Genomic DNA, 23487 nt, shown 5'->3' on the forward strand with positions numbered 1-23487 from the left:
AATCCCACGTTCCATTAAATTTGCAGATTGAAATTGGATTGATCAGTTCTCCAGGTTCTTCTGGCTGATGAGACGATTCAATTCAACTCAGCTTTATTTATAAAGCTCCAATTACAACATAGTAGAGGTGGCAGCTTTCTGCTATTCCGGTTGGGGTGAGGGGACAGAAAGAGAAAGAAATAGAACAGACAGGAACATTTCATCTACAAACAGAGAGTACATAGACTACAAGATGGTCAATGGCATGTAGTTATGAAACATTACAACATGATCAACATGATAGGAGCCTGGCGTTAAGGAACCTCCTGCACCCACTGGGTCCGGGTTCTCTCATTCAATCGATGGATCAGCTGTTTTGATTGATGTTAGCACCCGTTGAGTCCAGGTTGTCTCATTAGATCAAGAGACAGACGAACAGACACTCATTGCTCAGGAGACTGTGGGGGGAAGTCAGAGAACCTGGATTAAAGTCACACCACACACAGGGAGAACATGCAAACTCCACCCCAAAGCCCAGACTCGAGCCTGGGACTCTCCCAGCTACCCACTGCACCGCCGTGCCACCACATTTCCAGCAAACGCCAAATTTATTGGAAATCTGTCGCTGAATTTGTATCAAACTGCAAAAGGATGAAGTGATTTGTTGTGATGGTAACCGAGCCTCGTGGCTAACCGAGCTAACTGAGCCGCGTGGCTAACCGAGCTAACCAAGCCGCGTGGCTAACCGAGCTAACCGAGCCGCGTGGCTAACCGAGCTAACTGAGCCGCGTGGCTAACCGAGCTAACCAAGCCGCGTGGCTAACCGAGCTAACTGAGCCGCGTGGCTAACCGAGCTAACTGAGCCGCGTGGCTAACCGAGCTAACCAAGCCGCGTGGCTAACCGAGCTAACTGAGCCGCGTGGCTAACCGAGCTAACCGAGCCGCGTGGCTAACCGAGCTAACTGAGCCGCGTGGCTAACCGAGCTAACCGAGCCGCGTGGCTAACCGAGCTAACTGCTAACCAAGCCGCGTGGCTAACCGAGCTAACTGAGCCGTGGGACCTTTTAAATACCGGAGGACCGATAAGCTCTGATCCAGTGACGGGTCTTTAACGGTACTTCAGAACAGCGGTCCAAACCTTCAGCGCACCACAGATGGATTTCAGTGCAGGATAGTAGCGCCGACGGAAGTGAAGGGTTTTTTCAAAATAAAACAATGCAGGATAATGGAAATTTACATGTAGACTTTCAAAATAAAAGTTTTTATTCCCTCCTTGTGGCTCGACACCAGTTTAGTCTTGAAATAGTTGGTCAGTGTGATCATCGCCACATCAGTATTTAGAAAGCTGATTTGTTCAAAAGATGGATCTTTTTTAACATTTGAAAAAAGACATTGCCGGGGTTTTGATAAATTGTCAACGAAACTCATCCCTGGCGGTACGTGTGCCGGAAAAATTCCCAGAGTTCCTTCCCCACAACGGGCAGCCTTTGAGTTTTGGGAGTAATAAATGAAACACACACCGCGATGTGTTGGAGCGTTGCTGCGAGCGTGCATGTGTGTGTGAGCGTTCAATTATTTATAGCTCAGCGAAGCATCAGCCCGACTCCTCTCAGCACGGCCTGTGCTTTCTCCGCTCTGTGCATATGACTGTGAAAATAAGATAATCTAATTCAACAGCTCTTATCTCTAATGGCCACAGCCCCCCCCCACACACACCCACACACACACACACACACACACACACACACACGCACACACTCACTCCCTCCCTCCTCTGGGTGTGTTTGAATTCCTGGGAGATATGGGACGAGGTTTGTTCTCATGCTCCATCTCTTTCTCTTGCCATTCACTTTTCTATAAGCCCCCTTTTTGCCAGTCTCTAGGATACCAACCGGTTACCGTAGCAACCAGGCTAGCCGGCCACCTCTATTGAAAACACGCAGCCGTGCGGTCACCTGACCGGCTGCCTCACAGTCGATTGGACGCCGTGTTTTTGGCCCCGGTCTCTTCACATGCTATTGGTTCAAGTGGGGGGCCCCAACTCTCTCTCTCCCTCTCTCCCTCTCTCTCTCTCTCTCTCTCTCTCGCCTCGTTTTCATAGCCGAACTGTGTTCCTCCATTTTTCTCCATCCCTCTCCCTCTCTGCGGCCCAGTGTCTCTCGCCCCCCGCCTCTCTGTCTCTGGTGTTGCCTCGCTGCGCCGCTACAGCGGCTGCCTTCGTTCACATTCGATATTTCTGTTTTGACAGACTGTATTATTTAAGGATCAGATGTGCCGCTGCTGCCAGATTCAAATGAAGGGGAGGGATTTCCAGAGCGTGTTCGGCCGCGGGGTGGGATGATCAGCTGCAGTCACCACCGAGGGGGAGAACACGGCCGCGCTTTATTTTCTGTCAGTTAAACATGATATGTAAGATTATAGAACTGTTTTACATTTATTGTTCTTTTGGACTGTCTTTCATTTTATTTTCCAGTGGTTTGGGGTTGGGATGGTGTCCGTCTGTTAGCTTTAGCCACCAGCTGTTAGCTTAATGAGGCCACACATTTCACAAAGTCAGATTTTCAAAACCTGAACAGATTTCTGATCTCCTCCCGACCTCACACACGAAGTCTGTGGAGAATCCAGTGAATAATTGGACTTTATGAAGGAGAACTTCTTGCCTCCATCCACGCTCATGCTCTGGTCCTGACGGCGTGTCTCTGGTGCTGCAGTGAAGCAGTCAACGCGGCGTCCAGTGTTTAATCTTCTATGATCACGCTGTCTCGGTGTGCTATGGCTATGGCCAGTCAGCTGAGAAGCTGCTTCCCGATTGGCCACGTTTCCTTCTTGTGACGATTCTCGGAGTGACCTCTCAGGAGCGCTCGGCTTCGACCGCACACGAAGACTTGTTGTCAGAGTTCAGTATTCGTGATCATCGATCCTGAGCTGTTTTGGAGTCGATTGTCGGGACAAGTTCAGTCTTAACACACCGCAGATTTAAAGATGATCCGACAGGAGAATCTTTTCAGAGTGAAGATAATGGGCTGTTGTCAGTGTGAGGTCGGGATGAGCAGGTCCTGCTGTTTGAACCCAGGACCTTCTCGCCGTGAGGCAAGAGAGCGAACCACTGCTCACCATATGGCAACGAAGTGAAGAGCTCTTCTTCTTCTGTTCTCATCGCTCCATTATCTTTTATTTTGGTGTCGATGAAGCTGATTGCCTTCAGGTCAATTGATTTGAACACATTTGTGTGTGTGTGTGTGTGTGTGTGTGTTTGTGTGTTCCACCCCCCCCCCCCATCATGTGACTCTCTGCTGTTTGATCGGCTCTGACGCTCAGAGCTTCTCCTCTCCAGATGTTCACAGATGTGTTTTTTATTTAACCCTTTATGAAGCCGCCGTTTGGAATCCCGTCAGATTCCGTGTGGTTTTTCTTCCATCGCTCCTGTTCTGTAACATTTAATGTTCACACCGTTGAACAGACATGGTGTCTGTATGGAACAAAGTATGGAGTGAAATCACACAGTGCTTCCATCATGGCGTCTAGCCTGTAATAATTCGCAGTAACACCTAAAATCATCAGGTATGACCGTTTCACTGCTTCACAGATACTTTTTCAGTTGATCTGGTTTGAGTTCAGCTGAACTGTTTGCATATTGAGTTTTCACATAGAATTGTTAATGTGTTGTGTCCCTTCAGTCAGAAAATATATATTAAAAAAAACATGATCGAAGCAAAAGACAGTGTATTCATTGACATATCTAGCATGTAGTATGTAAAATTAAAGCCTTACAGAGGAAGTAGAGGCTTTATTTTCATTTTAAAAGAACACAGAGATGTTTTTCTTCTGTTTTAATGAGAAATTAACCATCGCAGATATGACTTTATACCACAGAGCTACAACGTCTTCATTTCAAACAGAATCATGACAGTAAAAGTAACGCGGTCGTCAGTACAACATTCCATCCAACCTGTTTCCCTGTTCGGAGGCTGAAATGTTGCAGACGCTGCGTTTCCGAACGCCACATGATAAAGATAATAATTAAAAGTCCCGGCGTGAGCGGCAGCAGCAGCGTATAAATATACAGTCACAGGCGGCGAGGCGCATGTGGAGAATGTGTATAATTAGCCTGCCGAAGTGCCACAGAGCCAACACCCAAACGTGCAGTCGGAACTGCTGGTTATCTCCGTGTCCTCTGGATCCACACCGCGAAGATGTTGATGTGGAATTCACTCAGCTTGATCTCCCAGCATGCTCCGGTGTTTACAGTAACCACTGTCATTTTCCTTCCAGGGTTATTACTGCTGGCGTCACGGCGTCACACCTGCAGGCTTTAAGCTTTTTTTTCTCAACGTTCTGGTTACAGATATTCAGTTCTGACTCCCAGTAAGAACTTATGCTTTTCTGGAGGCAGCTGACTGAGCATTTCCTTAAAAAAAACAAAAAAAAATTATTTAAAATCCCATTCGGTGCGGAGACTTTCTAGTAAAAGGCCTTAAGTTGAGAACAACAGCAGCGACTGAGAAGCAGGAAGCTGTGTAATGTGTTTACATGAGTATAAACTTTAGAGAGGAGCCGGGCATGCTGGGAAAACTCTGCCGTCCACATTATTCAACAGTGGATGGTTTAAATAAACACAGCGGAGCAAACCAGATCAAAGAGCAGCGTACAGCGCTTTACTGCACTTCTTCCTGTTACTTGAACATTTGTCCCAGTCTGAGGAGTTTTGATCCGTACCTGAATGTGTGTGTGAGTGTGTAATGAGTGTGTGAGCACTGGACTGGACCTCATGTCGAGGACAGCAGCGCAGCGACGACCGAGTGAGGGACGGAGAGGCAGAGAGGCCGCCGGACGAGAGGCTGGAGTCCAGAGACGCAGCAAGACGATTAAAGGACAAGATGGACGCAAGAGAGAAGGAAACGTCCACCGTTGAGCTTTTTTTTTTTTTTGAGAGTTGCCGTTGACTAAGACAGATGGAGCTCCCGGTGCGTGTGTGTGTGTGTGTGTGTGTGTGTGTGTGTGTGTGTGTGTGTGTGTTCTCGTATTTCTATCCTTGTGGGGGCCAAATGTCCCCACAAGGATAGCAAAATGTGAAACGACGTGCCTTGTGGGGACCTTTTTCCGGTCCTAAGTAGGAGAAACAGTGTTTTCTTGACCATGTTGTTGTTACTGAAAAAAGTAAAAGTGCAAAAACATTTCTTTAGGGTTAGGCTTTGTTGTGGTGTGGGTTAGGGTTAGGGTAAGGGTCAGGGTTAGGGGCTAGACATGAATGGGAGTCAATGGACGGTCCCCACAAGGATAGAAATACAAGACTATACGTGTGTGTGTGTGTGTGTGTGTGTGTGCCCGCCCCTTCCTCAACCCCAGCTACTGCAACCTCAATCAATTAATCATGAAACAAAAAACACACTCTTGTGCATCACGTGGCAACCGTTTGTGAAATAAAAGTCATTGCCTACTAATAAGTATAAGATTTTCAATTTTAAACTAGCTTAATTGTATTGTGAGCGTGAAGTCGTGATTTTGAATTAGTAGAGAAAACAGAAATATGTGATTTTATGTTTTAATCCCTTCAAAAACTGCCGAACATTTCATCTCCACATATTTCAGTGACTGTCCTGGAAAAGGAGTTTATCTGGTTGTACCCACAACTTTAAAAAACTCAGATATATGTAATAGGTTGCATCAGTGTGACTCGTTAAAAACAGATGAACACACACACACACACACACACACACACACACACACACACACACACACACACACACACACACACACACACACAGAAATCATCACACAGAAGAAAAAATATAACTCGGAACTGGAAATGTGGAGAAATCACTAAACCTCCTGCAGCGTTCCAGGGAACTCTCAGAATGTGGTTTTCTGGCCTGTAAAGTTTCCTTGGACACAGTTTGGTCATCGCTCTGTTGATTATGTCCAGCTGACGTTATGAAGGGAGCCATTCATGTTCTCTAGAAATGCTTGATTGCGTTACACAGACCATCAGCGCTTCTCTTCATCTTCTACACAGAGGTTTTATTTATTTATTTCGGACCATGTCTAAAGAGCAAAGCGGATCAGGACATCAGAACCTGGAGGAAGGAACAGATAATTAATGAACTGTGATGTGAAAACTGAGTCCAGCTGAAGTGTAGCTTTAAGCTCAGGTCTTAGTTTGTCTTTACTGAGCTCGATCCACAACGCGGCGTTTGACAATAGGTGGAGACATTTTCCCCGTGAATTCACGGTCTGTGTCTGTTAGACACACACACACACACACAAACACACACACACACAGAGTGTGTTATTATAGATGCCGCCCATCGGTGTCTCCTGGGGTTGAGGCAGGGACACTGGCATTGATTTTTCTCTCTTCTCTTTCCCCTGCGCTCTCTGGCTTCTATCGACTAAGTGTATTTTAATGATCCACTCATATACCAACACACACTGTACATGCCCCACATCCTGTGTGTGTGTGTGTGTGTGTGTGTGTGTGTGTGTGTGTGTGTGTGTGTGTGTGTGTGTGTGTGTGTGTGTGTGTGTGTGTTGGGTGTGGTTGCAGGAAGTCCTGTGAGAGTGGCAGCGGAAGCTGGGATGGAGAAAGAAATGAACCTGAAGCACACACACATATACAGTGGTTTGTGTGTGTGTGTGTGTGTGTGTGTGTGTGTGTGTGTGTGTGTGTGTGTGTGTGTGTGTGTGTGTGTGTGTGTTAGGGCTCCATTGGGGCTGTCTACAGGAGGGCTGAACAACAATTAAATATTTCATCACTTACATTATTCAGCGACTGGCAGAGAGCGAGAGAGAGAGAGAGAGAGAGAGAGGGAGATGGAGGGAGGGACGGAGGGAGAGGAGGACGTTTATCTGACATCTTCATCAGCAGCACCAGCTGAATTCAGACGACGGCAGGAGGCAGAAAATGCCTTTAAACGTGTTTATGGAGAAGAAGACGGAGTGAAGGAGGTGGAGATCGGATGGAGGGATGATGCTGACAGCAGAGGAGGAGGAGGAGGAGGAGGAGGGTGCGGCAGAACGAGATGGGAGAGAGAAAATCAGACACAAGATCGCATTCCCGGGAAATGAGGATGGTCTCCATGGCAACAGCAGCTGATGGTCACATGATGCGGAGGAGTGCGAGGGAGAACAGAGGAAGCGAGTGAGAGGGTGGGGTGTGTTGGTCCGCCGGCAGACGACAGGAGGAGAAAGAGAGATGAAACCATGAAGAGGAGTCGGGGAAGGACGGAGTGACGGCGGCGAAGGCTCGACATGTGTCAGACACGGTGATGTCAGGCGGAGAGATGATGAAGGTTACACCGTGAGCGACGGGAAGAGCCGACTGACAGCATGGAGACAATGGGGACTGAGCCCAGGTCCAGAAATAGAAAGGAAGGGGCGGAGTCACGAAATCACGAAGCCGCCGGTCGTCTTTCCTCCGGCACATCGGCCATTTTTCCTCTGACGACAACACAAACACTCACCTACGCCTGCTGTTTGTTTCTGTTCTCGTTTGTGGTTAAACACACATTTGGCTGTTGTTGACGGTGCCGGTCGGGTTAATTACTGACGATTAGAAGATAAAATGCAAAAACAATCAGCAGACTGTGGAGCACAGGCCAGCTCTGTCAGTCTGACGCTTTTCAGTTAGATCCTGTTTTCTAGTCGGGATTATGACTCCTTGACTTAAAATATGCACTTAAATCTGTTGATACACAAATATTTGACCCATTCTGGCAGTTTTTAACTCTTCCTAGAACATATTTCAGTGATCCAAAGCAACAGATGAGCCACATCTGCCTTTAAAAACTTACATATTGTTCCTCTTGTTTAAATTGAACTTTGAACTCATTTGTCTCGGATGGAGAAATCCTCCTTTTGGTGTTAATCTTGAGAAAAACGACGTTCTTGGCGTTGTTGGCAGGATTTCTCCTGAAAAGCTTTGAGCTCTCATCGCGGCGCGCCAGTCTGAGCTGAGAGCGGCGAGCGTTGGGATGTCTTCGGCGGCGTCTCGACTCGTGCAGCTCGTCACTTCATGTGTAATTACGCCACTCGGCAGCTATCATGTTGATTTACGCTTCAGAGTCGCTTTGCCATTAAAATCTGTTTGTGCACATTCTGCTGAAATTGCTTCGGCTTGTGATAAGATGATTGAATGCGAGGATTCGGCGTGGAGTGGTTAATGTTGCGCGACAGCAGCGACTCCTCCGTGTGAAAATACACATTAAGATCCGGTTCAAGCTGCTGATGGTGGAGTTACGGCTTCGTGGGGTCAGTGTGTTAGAAGAAACCCGGTTAGTCCGGCTCCGTCTGCGAGGGAAATGAAATTTTCTGGGCCGCGTCGATCCTTCAGTCGGGTTTCTCAGTTTCTCACCGCGCGATGCTGCATGAAGCCCTGGAGACGGACGGCAGCTGCCGGCAGGACCCAGGCCGGCCATCTGAGTTATGTCAGAGCGGCTGAAGGACCGATAATGTACCCGGCGCTAAATGAGAATTAACGCTGGTTAGCAGAACTTCAGAGGAACATCATAGAGGGGGCCGTGCAGGCGATGAAGACGAGAACAGGAGCCACACTTACAAACACTCCAGTCTTCTGGGGTCTTTCTGCTGTTACTGTTTTTCAGTTTAGATTTTTAAGCTGTAAATTAGTTTCAAACACAGTTACGGTTCATATTCCAGTTGAGGTTGCAGAGAAATACAGTAGTCTTCTTCTTAATTCATTGAGTGTAAAAACATGTTGATAATCTGTATTCCAGAGGGTTTTTTTCTTTTCTTTTCGTTGCTGTAAGGAAACTGTACCAGCTGCAGTATGAAAGAAAGTCTAACGTTTTGTTTCCTCTGTAGCTCAGCAATGAGCTTAAAACTGGCCTGAACTGAGTTTCTGATCTGATTGGTTCGGCTCAGCTGTGTTTGTCTGAACGAGCCAAAGCTACAAAGCATCACAACTTCAATGGAGAACGAGTGAGAGAACGTTATGGGAACGCGAGAGGCATTTCCCAATGGGCTTTCCTGGAGTACTGTACACACACACACACACACACACACACACACAGATCCCCCAATATGTCTGTTTAGACAGGAGCACTGGCTCTGGCTGTGGGTTTTAAGTGTGTGTGTGGCCCACTGCCCAGCTCTTTAGACTGGAATACACACACTCTGGGCACACACACGGGCTCAGTTGTCATCGTGGGCTTTCCTTCATTCATGCGCTCACACGCTCACGCCATCGCCGCCGTTCCATATCAGGATCTACGTTGCTGCCTCCGTGCGGACGCCGTCTGGCCGCCGGCTTCAGGCCGGCCTTTGAGGGACATGATGGAGGCCTGACGGCGCCTCTGCTCTCCACAGACGTGAGCCGCCCCCGTCCTGTTGATCTCATGAGGCAGATTCTGTGTTTCCATTAAAAACGCAGCCCTGGCGGCTCTCTGAGGAGACCACCATCACCTTCTAGCGGCTCCTGTCTGGCGTCACCACAGCGGACCGTCGTCTGCATACAGCAGTCACAGCTCCAGCCTTCCTGTTGGGCTTCCTGCACATCAACTTGCTGTCAGCGTTCCATCTTCTCCAGTTGTTTTGGACATTAGTAACTTTGTTCATGTTCATGTCGCCATATAGCTGGAATTTCTCTGCAAAATAAACTGACGTTCCTCTCAGCCTCAGCTTAATTTTTCTCAAATCCAAAATTAGTTTGATGGTTTTAAGTCAGTTTTGTCTTGTTTTGTGAAGATTCCGAAGCCATCACCCTACTGGGTGTTTCCCAGAATCGACGGACCCACATGAAGGGTTAATAAGCCTCTTCGTTTACAAATCACAGCCGCCCGCTGCAGTTTATCGGACAGGAAGTGGCTGTGGTCAGTGGACGGAGGAGGAGATGAGTTCTGAGCTGGATGGGCTGTTCTGGGGAAACTGGGAAGGCGTCAGTACTCGATGTTTGTCATGAATGAGTGTAAAATGGAAGAGATTTGTGTACTCTAACTACAGGCGTCTTATTACTCCCGTTTCGCCACTTTCAGCCCAGTCACCAGCCCCTCGTCCCTGTCAGGTGTGTTCTGCCGCTGGAGGAGATCTAAACCCTGCGGGACCGCGGCCCTGGAGCGCCGGAGTGGGAGACCCCTGGCGCAGAGTGATGATTGACGATAGATGGCGAACAATAAGAGGAAAGTGAAGGTCTGAAGTGCGCTGATTAGCTATTGACTGCCGGTCCAGAAGTTGGGAAGGAGAGGGAATAAAAGGCGCGGATGCGAAGGAGGGATGGCTGGAGGGATGTGATGGTGTTGGTGAAGGCAGCAGTGATTGCCTATTCAGTGTCCAAGTGTGTGCAGGTAAACAGATGGAGGACCTGTTATCGAGCTACAAACACACTCAGGCTTTCACCCCGAGAGCAGGGGAGGGGAGATGCTGCTGTTTTAAATCCATGGAGGGACGGTGCCTGAATCGCAGGAACTTCACAAATCGCATCCGTCAAACTCTGAGAAATCTCAGAAATGTGTCTCTAAGCTCAGACGGGCTGTGTGTATTTCTGTGTCCGGCGGAGTTGACACAAATTAAAGGTCACCGTCGCAGCCCGACACAGTTTGAAGACTTCTGCATTGCTGGGTTAAAATCAGGTCAGCAAGCGGGTCAGCCGAGCCTTCCAGCTTTTCTTCGGCTTTCTTTCTTTTTTTTTTGTTCCAAAGGTCACATTCATGGAATTTCCTATGAAAGCCTCGTGTAGATTTATGCTGCAGCCACACTGTAGTCCAGTATGTTCCCCATCAGAGCAAACAGTACAGGCTAATGAAGTGGAAGAACGACGCTTTGTCTGCAACCAGCAGGACAATGACGAAAACGACCGAGCAGCACGAAACTGAACCGTTACAGCAGAGAGCTCACCAGCTTCAGCTGTATGCACCGTGTGTGTGTGTGTGTGTGTGAGTGTGAGTGTGTGTGACGCTGGCTCCTCAGCTGAGTCACGTGGACGGAGACCTTTAGTCCTGAAAGAAACTTGATACGTGCTGATAAAGACATACACCAAAATAAGTGGACGGGACAAATGTCACGGTGGACGCAGTGTTTGCTGACCGAGGACAGCGGCGCTCCTCCGCTGCCGGAAAGGTGAAATCCAGACGAGCCGGAAAGATAAAAATAGTGGTGCGGGCAGAGGACTGAGCAGACTGCTGATTGATAGGAGCGATGGATGCTGACAATGGTGGAGATCATGTGGGTGAACCGAGCGGCGGACGGAAGGATGGTTCGGAGAATAAAAGACACTGCTGAAGGGAAGAGAAGGGGGAGAAGAATAGTAACGTGTCCTGAGTGTCCTGTTCTGGTCCTGGAAGGCCTCAACCCTGCAGGTGTGTTGTGTGTCTGTGCTTCAGCACATCAGAATCCAGAGGAAGTGTCGACATGAAGCTGTGCAGTCTTTACAGTCTGGACCTCCGAGGCAGAGAAGGACGTGTGATTATTTATTTATGAAATCAAACTACCAAATATACATTTTCTGCTCCCTTTCACCTTATATGACCTTAATTTACTTTCGTCAGGATTTCTTTTCAAGAACTAAACAAAGAAACAATATTTTAGGTAAAGTCATCAAGCGAGCTCCAGATGTTTGTTGCTTCAAAGCTAAAAAGTTTTAGACCTTCACAAATGGTGATAAAAAAATAGAAATAAGACTCAGTTGACCTTTTTTTAACCAGTAAAATGCAAACACATTACTTTTTTCTTTCTAATTTTTTTCTAGTTGGGGTTTAGGCTGGTTTTTCATCAATTTATACCAAAAAGGACAATATTTTATTTTCAACATTCAGATAACTGAAGGTAATTAAGAAGCTGATCCACGTTGCTGTATGTTTAGATGGCCGTGCTCGCTGACCAAGGCAGGAAACTGATTTATTTTTTACAGCATTATTGTCAAACGATTGAGTGACGGATTATCGAGCTGAAGAGATGTTCGGTGGCCCAGACGTTCCAGTGGTAAAAGGTTACAGCACAACAACAGTGAAAAGTTACAACTTCGCATCAAATAGTCACAACACGGCAGCAAAAAGCCACAGCCGAGCAGTCAGAGAACCCTGTGACCGCCAGCACTGCTGATTCCTGAAAACACAAAGCAGCAACGTTCTGCTCACATTTCATTCATCTCTCTTCATCACGATAATATATTTACAATATATTTTGACTTCAATCAGAAAATATTGTCCCCTTTAAGCACAGACAGGGTGTTCTCACCATGTTCATGCCTTTTTATTCTGAGTTCCTCTGCTCAGGATTGACAGCAGTGGAAACAGCAGGGGGGACACGCTGAGGCCGGGGTCTGTTGAAGTTAGTAGTTAGAATCCCAGCTTGGGTTCAGTTTGCCTTTCTGTGCATCTGAAAATGATAAGAAGCCTTGTTGATTTCTCCCATTGAATGTACAGGGATGGTTCCTCTCAGGTGTGTGTGTGTGTGTGTGTGTGTGTCAGACTGAGTGAGCTTTAATGAGGAGCATGTGTAATCTCTCTTTTTTTTTTGTGTGTGTAATCTCTGAACTCGGCTTATCTTGCCTCCCTGATTGCTTTGCGTGCTGCTAATGTCAGGTGGACGTGGAAACTCCGGGATGAACCAACAGTGGCTGTAATTTAAGACACAATCTAATCATCATGTCTGGCTGAAATCACCCTGACACCATCCTGCCTCTGAAGAGAAGAAAATGATTGAACCCCCCCCCGGTGTGATGTACGGTGGGACGAGGGACTCGGCCTTGTGTTATGTGTGTGTGTGTGTGGACGATCTGATTTGCGAGCGGAGCCCCTGCGTGAATATCTCCCCGCTCTGCATTCTGCACACTCAGCGGTTCGCCGCTGATTCATTTATCAGGTTTGTGGAAAGAGGTGAAAGCGGCATGTACCGGCGAGGGCTACTTTGTTCCATTCTTCCTCTGCTGGCTGGATGTGAAGCTCGCCGGCTCACATCATTAAAACGCTTACATTGTAACCTGCTACGCCGCCGTGTTTTATTTATAGGCAGTGTAATTCCTCACCGTGACACGTTTCCTCTCTGAAAAGTAGGGAAATAACTTTAGAAGTCACTGAAAATAAGCATGAAGGATCTCCTGCGTTCCTTTTTATAGCCTCTGTTATTCAGTTGATGCATAAACGTGTCTGAGGTGACAGTGTGGTGAGACTGATTCACTCAATATGCTCAGATCGAGCTAATTATCTGTTATTAACATGGCTGAAAAACTGGATTATAAACTGGTGGTGGCAAGGAGCAGCAGCAAAACAGCTGAGAGGAATGACTAATATACAGTCCAGCTCACGTTTCTGCAGATGCTCCACATGTGCTGTGAACACACAGCACTGGGATTTTCTCACTGCTGGTGTGATTAAAGCACATTTCAAGGCATTGGAATTTACATATATTCACATCTTCTGCATTTAAACTGACCGAGATCCCTCACAATCCACCATTTCTAACACGAAACAATCATCATTTACTATAATTGTTTTCTTGTTCAATATATCATGTACAAAAACAACCCAAAGTTATGATTTCTGAGACATACTGGCTTCATTTTCTACAAGCCGTGGTCCATAAATATAATCTTGTTTCATAAAGCAGCCTGCAGAAAGACTGTCGGCTGTGGATTCATCCTCCACGAAACACTGCTGAGCTGAAATATTTGAAACTGGAAGCAGCGCGAGAATAACCAGCTTCACGTTGAAATGGCTGAAACATTTTGAGTTGCAGAAATCTCATGTACATGTTTCAGCTTTGATGTAGAGAACGTGTTACAGCGATCATTAGTGGCTGTTTTTTTAGTCGTCCTCCCTGTAAGAAGTGCTCGTTTCAGCACTCAGTGGCCGTCGTGTGCTGATAAAGGAGTTCAGAGGTCACGAACCCAGTGTCCCACCGCCATCACTGTGCAGCAGAATGATCATGTAGGGTCTGAGTGCCGGGAAAGGAAATCAATAATGGAAAAGAGCAAAGGGAGGAGGAGGAGGAGGAGGAGGAGGAGGAGGAGGAAGGGCGATCACTGCTGCAGGTTCAGCCGGAGCTACGTGACAAGCAGAGAGTTTCCATAAACGCTGGGTGATGGATCTCATGTACATCCAGCGGGGAGGTTCAGCCCTACAGAAACCGTCCGGCGCTGCTCATATGTGCAGATATAAGGCGGCGTTATGTAACTGGAGGGAAACGGCTGCAGACGCTCCAAGGAAAATATTTAGATTAACGAGATTCCAGCAAAAAAAAAAAAAAACGTCTTTTTCTTCCTCTTACAGGCAAGAAATAACGGCGTGAAACAAAAAACAAAGTTAAAGCAGACATTTGTAGTCGTGTTACCTGAAGTCGTCCTTGACTGAACCTGAACTGAAGCAGGGGCTGATGGGATCAGGGGCGGATCTATTTTCTCTGTGTTGGAGCTCAGATGAAGCCCCGCCTTCGCCTTTGTCCGAGAGCCGAGCTGCCGTGAAACTTTGACATATCTCTTCTATTTCTGGTCGCCTTTTGGCAGCTCCGAATCAGCCTGTTCACCGTCAGGCGTGTTTTGGAAGCTGCGACAGACTCTCAGACTCGCACTGGACGCGCACCGCAGTGATTCCTGGATCTTCACACTTTCACAGTGAATGGAGCTGAAGTCTCACGGCGTCCATCACGACAATGAGTCTGCCTGAATGAATAACCTGTTTGCTTCACTGTGAGCGTGTTGATGTTCTCCTGAGTGCGACCCCTGACCTCCGCTTCCTTCCCTCCCTCTCCGGCAGGCGGACGCCAAGATGGTGTGCGACGTGGTCAGCCGCATGGAGGACACGGAGCCGTACTCCGCCGAGCTGCTGTCCGCCATGATGCGCCTGTGGGCCGACTCGGGCATCCAGGAGTGCTTCAGCCGCGCCCGGGAGTACCAGCTCAACGACTCGGCGCAGTAGTAAGTCCTCGCGGCCCTTCGGTCCCGGATTCGACCGCAGCGTCAGCTGTCACCTTCACTACTGCCTGACAGGTCCTGAGAACGGATCACACTGACCGAATGAAGAGCTTCTCTCAACCACGACACTGAATCGTTCGAAATTAGACACACAAGCTGTGAGCGCATTTCCATTTCCACACTGTTCCTGTAGCTCCTCAACCGGAAATAAATGGAAACCTTCCTTTCGACAATTTGGGAATTTTCAATACGCACCGTATTACATTCTATATAAAATATTAGAGGTGTGCTGATACATCGATTATTAGATTAATCGTGATGCGACACATAATGATTCGATTACGATTCATAAATATTTAAAATCGATTATTTTTCATAATAACTAGACGCCAGGAGCACGGACGCCACTTGCGGAACCAAAGTATTGTTCCTGCGCACCACCCGGACATCTGTAGTGACGGACCGGTTAATATGGCGACAGCTAGCTCTTTAGCTACAGTAACAGAGTGTGAGATTCATTCTTCTGGATTAAAAGCTAGTGCTAAATGCCAGCGCTGCTTTTGCTAAAGAGAAAATCATTCAAAGTTCTCGTCCACAACATATTCATCCAATAGATATTCGTCCATTTTACGCTACACTGGAACAAAAAGCACCGTGTAGCCTCATGTCGCCCCGGAAACAATGAGCCGTACTGCGCATGGCGCGGCGCCGTAAACAAAGCTTTCAGGTCAGAGGTAAACAAAACAACCAAAACATTTATCTCTGTAATATGCCTGAAAGAAGTCCAGAGGCGTTTGGCAGCATGACGATGTTTATTCCAAGAGCAGGGATCAGAAACATGCGTTAGCATCGGCAGTCGAAAAAACACGCACACAACAACACTGCAGCTCCCGTAGCTCCCGCTGACGTCCCACTACCGCCTAGACATATAGACATAGATATCTAGATGTAGGTGTCTAGATATGCTGCACGCCAAGTAGTAAATTCAAATTGAACTTATATCTGCATATATGACATATCTGCAGAAACATGGTTGCAGAAACAGCTGTACATTGTTTCAAAGTATGAAGTGGGCAATAAGTGAGGGGGAAAAAAATGCACAAAAAATCATGATAATCGTTTTTATCATTAATATCGTGATAATCGTTGAATAATCGAATCGTAGCACCCTGAATCGTAATCGAATCGAATCGTGAGGTGCCTTAGATGGCACACCCCTATAAAATATACAGAGAAAGACTGAGCAGCATTCAGTGGGAGGAACGTTGTGTGACTGAGCTTCAGTTGCTCATATTCTGCTCAAATATAAGATAAATATGATTTTTCCAGTGAAAAAGTTACTAAAATCAGAATTTTTTTTTTTTAGATTTGTTTTGCAGTAACCATGTTGACAGATTGGTTTGTGTTTCCTCCTCTTTCAGTTTTTCAGGACATGTGAAGGTTCGTGTTTTTACCGGGAGTTTACCGCTCTGTATTTGCCGTTTGGATGAAAGCCAAATGAGCTGCACTTGTTCTCATTTTTGTCCGCAGCGGTCGATACCTGCCTTATTATGACCTTTTTAACCCTCCCGCCATTACAAACCAAACACTCAGACACACCCAGACGCACGCGGCACCGTTTGACTGTTTATTTATAACCTTCTGAAAGCCATCGAGCTCCAGCTTTTACAACACGCGATCAATCAGCGGCGCAGGCTCGGGGCCTCATTTATCCTGAGTGCCTGAATGTGGGTGGAGGAGAGAGAGAGAGAGAGCGAGCGAGAGGGGAAGGACAAGGAGTAATTTCCCTCAAGTGCCATGTTTGTGCGTGCAGCTCTTGTTTAATTGTGCGTCGTCGTGCATCCAGTGAAATCACACCGACAAAGAGAAACTGAGGCAGATTGACGGGAGGTTCGTCGGCCGGAGCGTCACCTCACAGACATGCTCTGCAGCGATCGCACCGACGCCTCGCAGTTCAATCCCTGCCGTCAGGAAAGGCAGTTATTTTACAGCCGTCTGACAAAAAGCTGTTGGGATTATTTATCGATTTACGTTCAGATCTGCTGAGAAGCATCGAATAACTGAAATCCAAGAACTGTAAAAGTTCCCCTCTGCATGAAAATCCACTTCCCTCTGCCTTCTCAATTAAAGTTAATGTTGGGGAATAGACTCGGATGAGGTGGAGGGAGCGACGGCTGACGTAGCGTCACTAAACTGTGGTTCAGTTTAGAGAAGGTGAGAGAAGAGACGAGAAGCAGCACCTTCACTTTCCGGGTTCATTCCTCTGAGACGGAGGGAAAACTTCATCCTGTCAACATTTACATGCGGTCAATTAACTCAAAACAGCATCCGCTGTGAGTGTGTGTGTGCGCGTGTGTGTGCGGCTGTGTGTGACTGTGTTAAATGTCACATTAAAGATTGATGCACACTTCCTATTATGCTGTGGCCTGTGGAGCAGAGCAGACACAGCAGCCAATGGGCTGATAGGACAGAGAGCACATGACCAGACCACACTCAGAGAGAGAGAGAGAAAGAGTGTGTGTGTGTGTGTGTGTGTGTATTATTACAATTATAGGAACCTAAATCTGTGTAAACACACACATTATAGCCATCTGTCATCCTGTGATCTGTTTTTATTTTTTATTTTTATACATATAAATAAAAAAACAGAGAAACTATAAACAGTATGAAGAAATTATAAAAATAATAATGAAGCTTTCTTTTTACCCACAAGTTAAATCCTAAAACTCGTACATGGGGTCTGCAGTTAAAGGTCAAACCCGTGTTAGCACCGATCCTAAACACAGGATTCTATATTTTTAATGTATAGGAAGCAGGACCCCCCCACCCCCACCCCCACCCAACCCCCCATCCCCCCCCCTGTCTTGACACAAATGCCCTGCATGCTCTGACCTATTTACCACAATACGCATTTGCTTTTCTTTATGATTTACATCCATGCCTTTGTAACACACACACACACACACACACACACAGTCCAGAGACTGGTATTGGTCCTTCAGGTTATTCTCCTTGACGACTGAATTCAGTCGGTGACTCAGGAAGGTCGTGACCCCGGTTGAAAGGTCGGTGACCCCGGTTGGAGAGCAGAGTGAGGAAGCAGCTCACCCCTGCAGCCGCTCCAATCGGGTGTCATGAAGGGCGAGATAAAGACGCGGCGGGTGGCGAGTGGGCGGAGACGACCTCATGAGGGTAATTAGAAGACGTTCAGACGGCGAGCTAATTGTGACGCCGTTTTCTCCGGTCAGTGTGAAGCTGCCTCTTCATTTCCTGGTGCAGTTCTGCTGCCGTGCGGGGAGTTTCTTCCTGCTGTTGCCCCTGCGTTTGGAGGACGGGCTGGTGGTTGTTGTTGTTGTTGTTGTTGTTGTTGTGAACACAGAGGACGGCGTGTTGAACTGAGAGCCGCTGACAGCGGTGAGTCGGTGCGGCGGGGTGACCTTCCTGCGGCTCACAGCGGAGAAACAAACATGGTTTGAATCCGTAATGCTGCGTTTCAGAGCAGATCCAGACCAGCGGGATTCTGTGTTGATTTATTTCACACATCTGCGTGTTTGGTGTCGTTACGCTTCTCTACGGTTCCTCTTAGTGTCCGTTTGGCGGCTTGTTTCCTGGGAATGATGGGATTTGTCTCTGCAGGGAGCCAGATGTCAGAGTAATGGCTAATTGGTGGGGGGGGGGGGTCACTGCTCTGGACTCCATACGGCCCCCCATACTTCCCTGTCGTACACAGGGCAGGGGGGGGTGGAGGGTGGAGGGTTTCATTTGGAACAGCGATGCATTAAGAGTAGGAATGATGTAAATGTTATGCAAAACAAAGCCGTGGAAGAAGCGGCGTCCTGAATGTAGTGATGTAATGGAGGAGAAATGAAATGTTGAGAAGAGTTGGATCCCTGCGTTGGTTTGAAAGTGGCCGATGTTGAGTTTTTCTGGTGTAAATATCTGATTTCTTATTTATATCCTGTCGGTAAAATAGAAGTTAGAACAGATGAAGGTCGGTTTACTCAGCAGTGTTTTTGAACAGGGTCTGGAATCAGGCTGTTTGTGTCATTAAATCGGTTCAAACCTCCACAGCTGTCAGATCGAACACCTGAACGGGGTTTTTCACTGTTGCTACACTGGAGAGTTTAGATGAAAACTTCAAGCTTAGAAAATATCACAGGATTTAAGGATTCTGTGTTTTGAGCTTCAAACAATCAGCATCAGGTTGGAATAAAACTAAAACAGGCGTGAATTATTCATGTGCAATATGTTGATATGGATTTTAGTGTTTGAATTCGGTTCTATAAAATAACATGAACCTCAAATTTCTGATCTGTTAAAAACATAAAATCATTTTCAGATATGAATACTATGGTTACTTTCCCAACTTTATATTTGTGATAATTTGATTTAATTTTTTCTTCTGTGGCTCTTAACGCTGCCTTTGTTCATATCGCAGGCGTTTTATTCTGAAATGCTGGACTGCAGGTTGGAAATGGCGAGCGCGCAGTTCAGCGTCCTGCGAGGACAGACCTTCACCTGAGGAGTGAGGACGTCCACCAGCAGCTCGCTGGACAAACTGACACTGGATGGTCGAACTTGAGGACAATCAAGTGTTGCGTAATTTTCCGGGAGACGGTTGTGATGATTAGCGAGGCCATAACTCTCCGTTATGATCAGCATCTGTTTTTATCTGCGGCCGCTTCTCGGGTTGTGACTCCTCAGCATCGATCCAGCCAGCCGTCCATGAGCAGACGAGACTCCGGTTACCGCCTCATTCAGTCACACACTCCTGTTTCTCATCTATACAAGGCCAGAAGCTCCGTGTGTTTATATGACAACCTCCAGGATGATGGCTCAAAAGAAGAAAAAATTATTTATCTTCCTCTGGGGGGCGCCAGAGAGGGGTCATAAGCAGGATGTTTCCCTTTTATTCTGGAGAGAAAATCATTAAACTGAGAATTTAAAAAAACAAAAAAATTAATAAATAACCGTCTTCTTATTTTTCTCACTTTGAAGCAGTATTTTCGTGAGGAAGCAAATGGCCGCTACGGCGTCAGACACGACTTTTAATGTAATAATGCCCAATAACAGGTGGAAATATGACTAGTTTAGATGAAATAAAACCAGAAACCAGCCGTGTATTCAAGGCATTCTGATTAATTCTGAGGAATAACTCTTCATCAGGGAAAGTTTGTGATTAAAATTTGAAGAACTCGACAGTCCGGCCAGTTGTTGGGGTGTTTTGAGAGTCTGCTTCATGTTTGTTTGTGTGTTTGTTTCTTGCTCGGTTACAGTCTGGACTCCAGAGAGCAGAGAAACACTCATCTCTCTTCATCCCTCATGCTCTTCCTCCTTCCTCTTCCTCTCCGGACCGCGGTCTTAACCCACAGTCCTCTCCCAGCGATCAATAGTTCCGGGATTATATGGTTTATACGAGCACATTAAAAAACCAGGATGGTCTTCCAGGGATGCTCCATTACATCACAGCACAGAGACGTCTCACCTGCCCTGCTCCCCCCCCCTCCTCCTCCTCCTCCTCCTCCTCCTGCTGCTCCTCCTGCTCCTCCTCCTCCCCCTCCTCCTCCTCCTCCTCCCCCTCCTCCTCTTCCTCCTCCTCCTCCTCCTCCTCCTCCTCCTCCTCCTCCCCGCCTCCTCCTCCTCCTCCTCCTCCTCCCCCTCCTCCTCTTCCTCCTCCTGCTCCTCCTCCTCCTCTTCCTCCTCCTCCTCCTCCTCCCCCTCCTCCTCCTCCTCCTCCTCCTCCCCGCCTCCTCCTCCTCCCCGCCTCCTCCTCCTCCTCCTCCTCCTCCTCCTCCTCCCCGCCTCCTCCTCCTCCTCCTCCTCCTCCTCCTCCTCCTCCTCCTCCCCCGCCTCCTCCTCCTCCTCCTCCTCCTCCTCCTCCCCGCCTCCTCCTCCTCCTCCTCCTCCTCCTCCTCCTCCTCACGTTTCAGCAGGAGGACGCTCACTCTGGCAGCGGCTGGAGAATCATTCTTCGGTCTCACAGAGCCATTAAAATCGGTCAGTTGTGTAGAATTCTGCTCGTCAGTGAGCCTCAGCAGCTGTTCGAGCTGCTCCTTTCTCCTGATTGATGCGTTTGTCTTGAGAATATGAGAATCGGATGGATTCGGCTGTAAAGAGGAACCAGTGGGTCGTAATTAGTGATGTTCAGGAAGATGAACGCTGTGTCTGAGGACAGTGGTGCTCAGTAAAACATTTTAAATCCCAAAGGAGGTTGATTTTTACATTAAAACACACTTCAGGAGATTCCTGTGAGTGGAACCGTTTTAAAGGGATTAAAACAGATCTGCCTTCTCTTTTTCTCAGATATTTCCCATCTTCAGTGATAAACGCATGAATTTAAAGCTTCACAGCCAAACCTCAGTGGGGCGGGAGTGTTCACACTGTTTTCATCAACATTAGAGTGAAACCGTCTGCATGATGCACAAGGACATTAAAAACCTTCAGTGTTTCTGAACACACTCGTGGTTTTCAGCATAAGAATATAAAATGTGTGAAGGAATCAAAATGAATTCTTCACAGCAAATATTTACAAAGATCCGCTCCGAGGAGACCGGGTTCCTCTGTAAACACGTGTCTGATAGTTTAATGCCGCCTTCAAACACCAGATTAGACGCAGTTTGTTTAACCCTCATATTCCTGTCCTGACTCCACAGGCTTCTCTTTATAACAGCCGCTAGCGTCTTCCCAGCAGGTGAGAGCTGCGTTCAAGACCAGGAAGCTCTAAAAAAGGTCAAACAATACATGACTGCTTATATAGAATTAGTTTCTGTTTTGTTTTTCAGAAGTTGTAGTCCACCCCCTCGCTGCATCCCCAGTGTGTCAGAGTGAATGATGCTGCTGAATGTTTAAGTCTTACTCAGTATTACCTGGGTGACCTTTGACCTGACGTGTGAGGAGCAGATTCGCCGTCGTTGTTGGACACTGTGAGCCGTGGCATCGGGTCCGCCGTCACGCTGTGACTCAGGCGGTTCGCCCGTCGCCGCTCTGCGGCTCTGAGCAAGACTTCAGAGGCATTCGGGAGATTTGGCCTTCCCCTGGTCTTCATGGCATCTTTCATCCTGACGCTGAGAATGAGAAGGCAGACGTCCGGCTGGATATGAGATCTAGATTCTACTATATTGAGGATGGAAACAGCAGCGTGCGGAACGATGAGGAGATCAAACCTTCAGCGACGTGTTAAAACTGGAATCTCTGCTATTTTATAAATGTGCTCAAAGTGAAATGGAGCAAACTGAGCAAAGTCAGGTGGTTTATCGTCAGACTGCTTTATTTTTTAGGGGTTTTCTTACACGAGAAGCATTTCACCCGCCAAGCTAAGAAAGACTAAAAACCTTAAAAAGTCTTTAAACCTGTTAAATTTAACCTGAGATTCTGTGACAATGTGCTTTTGAGCACAGTCTTTCTACCGTATCGTGCACTGCCTGCAGACACGGAGCCTGGATCTGACTTCCTGAAAGTATCGGGCATACTTTTGAAAACTTGCACCGGTTTTATTTACATCAGACAGGTGAAGTTGCTGCGAGGAAACTGGAATCGTCGCGTCTTGTGTTTCATTTTGTGTCGGGATTCAGTGACATGCAGAACATTCTGGGCTCTGGGAGAGCATGGGGAGAACATGCAAACTCCGCCCACAACCGTTCTTTCTGCTCAGCATCAGAACACACGGTGGTGGGTCTGCTGCTGCTGATTAACCGGCCGCTCTGTGTGTGTGTGTGTGTGTGTGTGTGTGTGTGTGTGCGCACGCGTGTGTGTGTGTGCAGCTACCTAGACAGCCTAGACCGGATCGGCGCTGCAGACTACCAGCCGACAGAGCAGGACATCCTGAGGACCCGAGTGAAGACTACGGGCATCGTCGAGACACACTTCACCTTCAAAAACCTCCACTTCAGGTCGGTGCCTGGTCCCCCCCCCCCCCACACACACACACACACACACACACACACACACACACACTAATTAACGAGAGGCACTGCTTTAAACAAGTGTCCATATTTATGGCTCCCTGTCATTTTTAATGAGGTCTGATTCAATTAGAGCGAGGAGCCGTGGGAGCGGGGACTGAAGCAGGGCATTATGGGACGGCAGCAGGAAATGAAAGAGAGGGACGCTCTCCTCCCGACCTCTCGTTTCTGCAGACGTGCACACACACGTGCACACGCCCTCCCCTTTTCCCTGTTTCTTCCTCCGCTCCCGTGAATTTTGCAACCTAGCTCGAGTCGCTCCGTTACCATTTCCCCGAGCTCCTGTTTCCCGGAGACGCCGCTCAGTACTGATCCGACCGGGCTCGGACTCACCGTCCCCGTGTCCGTCCCGCCAGGCTGTTCGACGTGGGAGGTCAGAGGTCGGAGAGGAAGAAGTGGATCCACTGTTTTGAGGACGTGACGGCCATCATCTTCTGCGTGGCGCTGAGCGGATACGACCAGGTGCTGCACGAGGACGAGACCACGGTGAGGCTCGCGCTCGCACCCCCACCCCGATGGAGCCGCATTCAAATCACGGGTTTGCAAAACAAAACGTGCCGAAATCCGCGCTCCACATCTGGCTCCTGTCCAAACAAACAGCAGAGACGTGTGTCTGAATAGTTTTTCCTCAGTGCGAATCTCGTTCAGCTGCTGTGATGAGCAGTTCGGCCGATTCCTGCTCCAGCT

At 47.7% G+C, this 23487-nt stretch overlaps 1 protein-coding gene across 3 annotated transcripts in view; it reads left to right on the plus strand.

Annotated features, from left to right (window-relative positions):
* LOC115391299 (guanine nucleotide-binding protein G(o) subunit alpha) overlaps window positions 1-23487 on the plus strand; it is an 83426-nt gene that overhangs the window by 42971 nt on the left and 16968 nt on the right. For all 3 annotated transcript variants that reach the window (XM_030095446.1, XM_030095447.1, XM_030095444.1), the window contains exons 4-6: window positions 14682-14842; window positions 22600-22728; window positions 23157-23286. In XM_030095446.1, coding sequence (XP_029951306.1) covers window positions 14682-14842; window positions 22600-22728; window positions 23157-23286 — 420 coding nt within the window. The remainder of the gene's footprint in view (window positions 1-14681; window positions 14843-22599; window positions 22729-23156; window positions 23287-23487) is intronic.

This window comes from Salarias fasciatus, chromosome 7 (assembly GCF_902148845.1).
Source record: "Salarias fasciatus chromosome 7, fSalaFa1.1, whole genome shotgun sequence".
NCBI lineage: Eukaryota > Metazoa > Chordata > Actinopteri > Blenniiformes > Blenniidae > Salarias > Salarias fasciatus.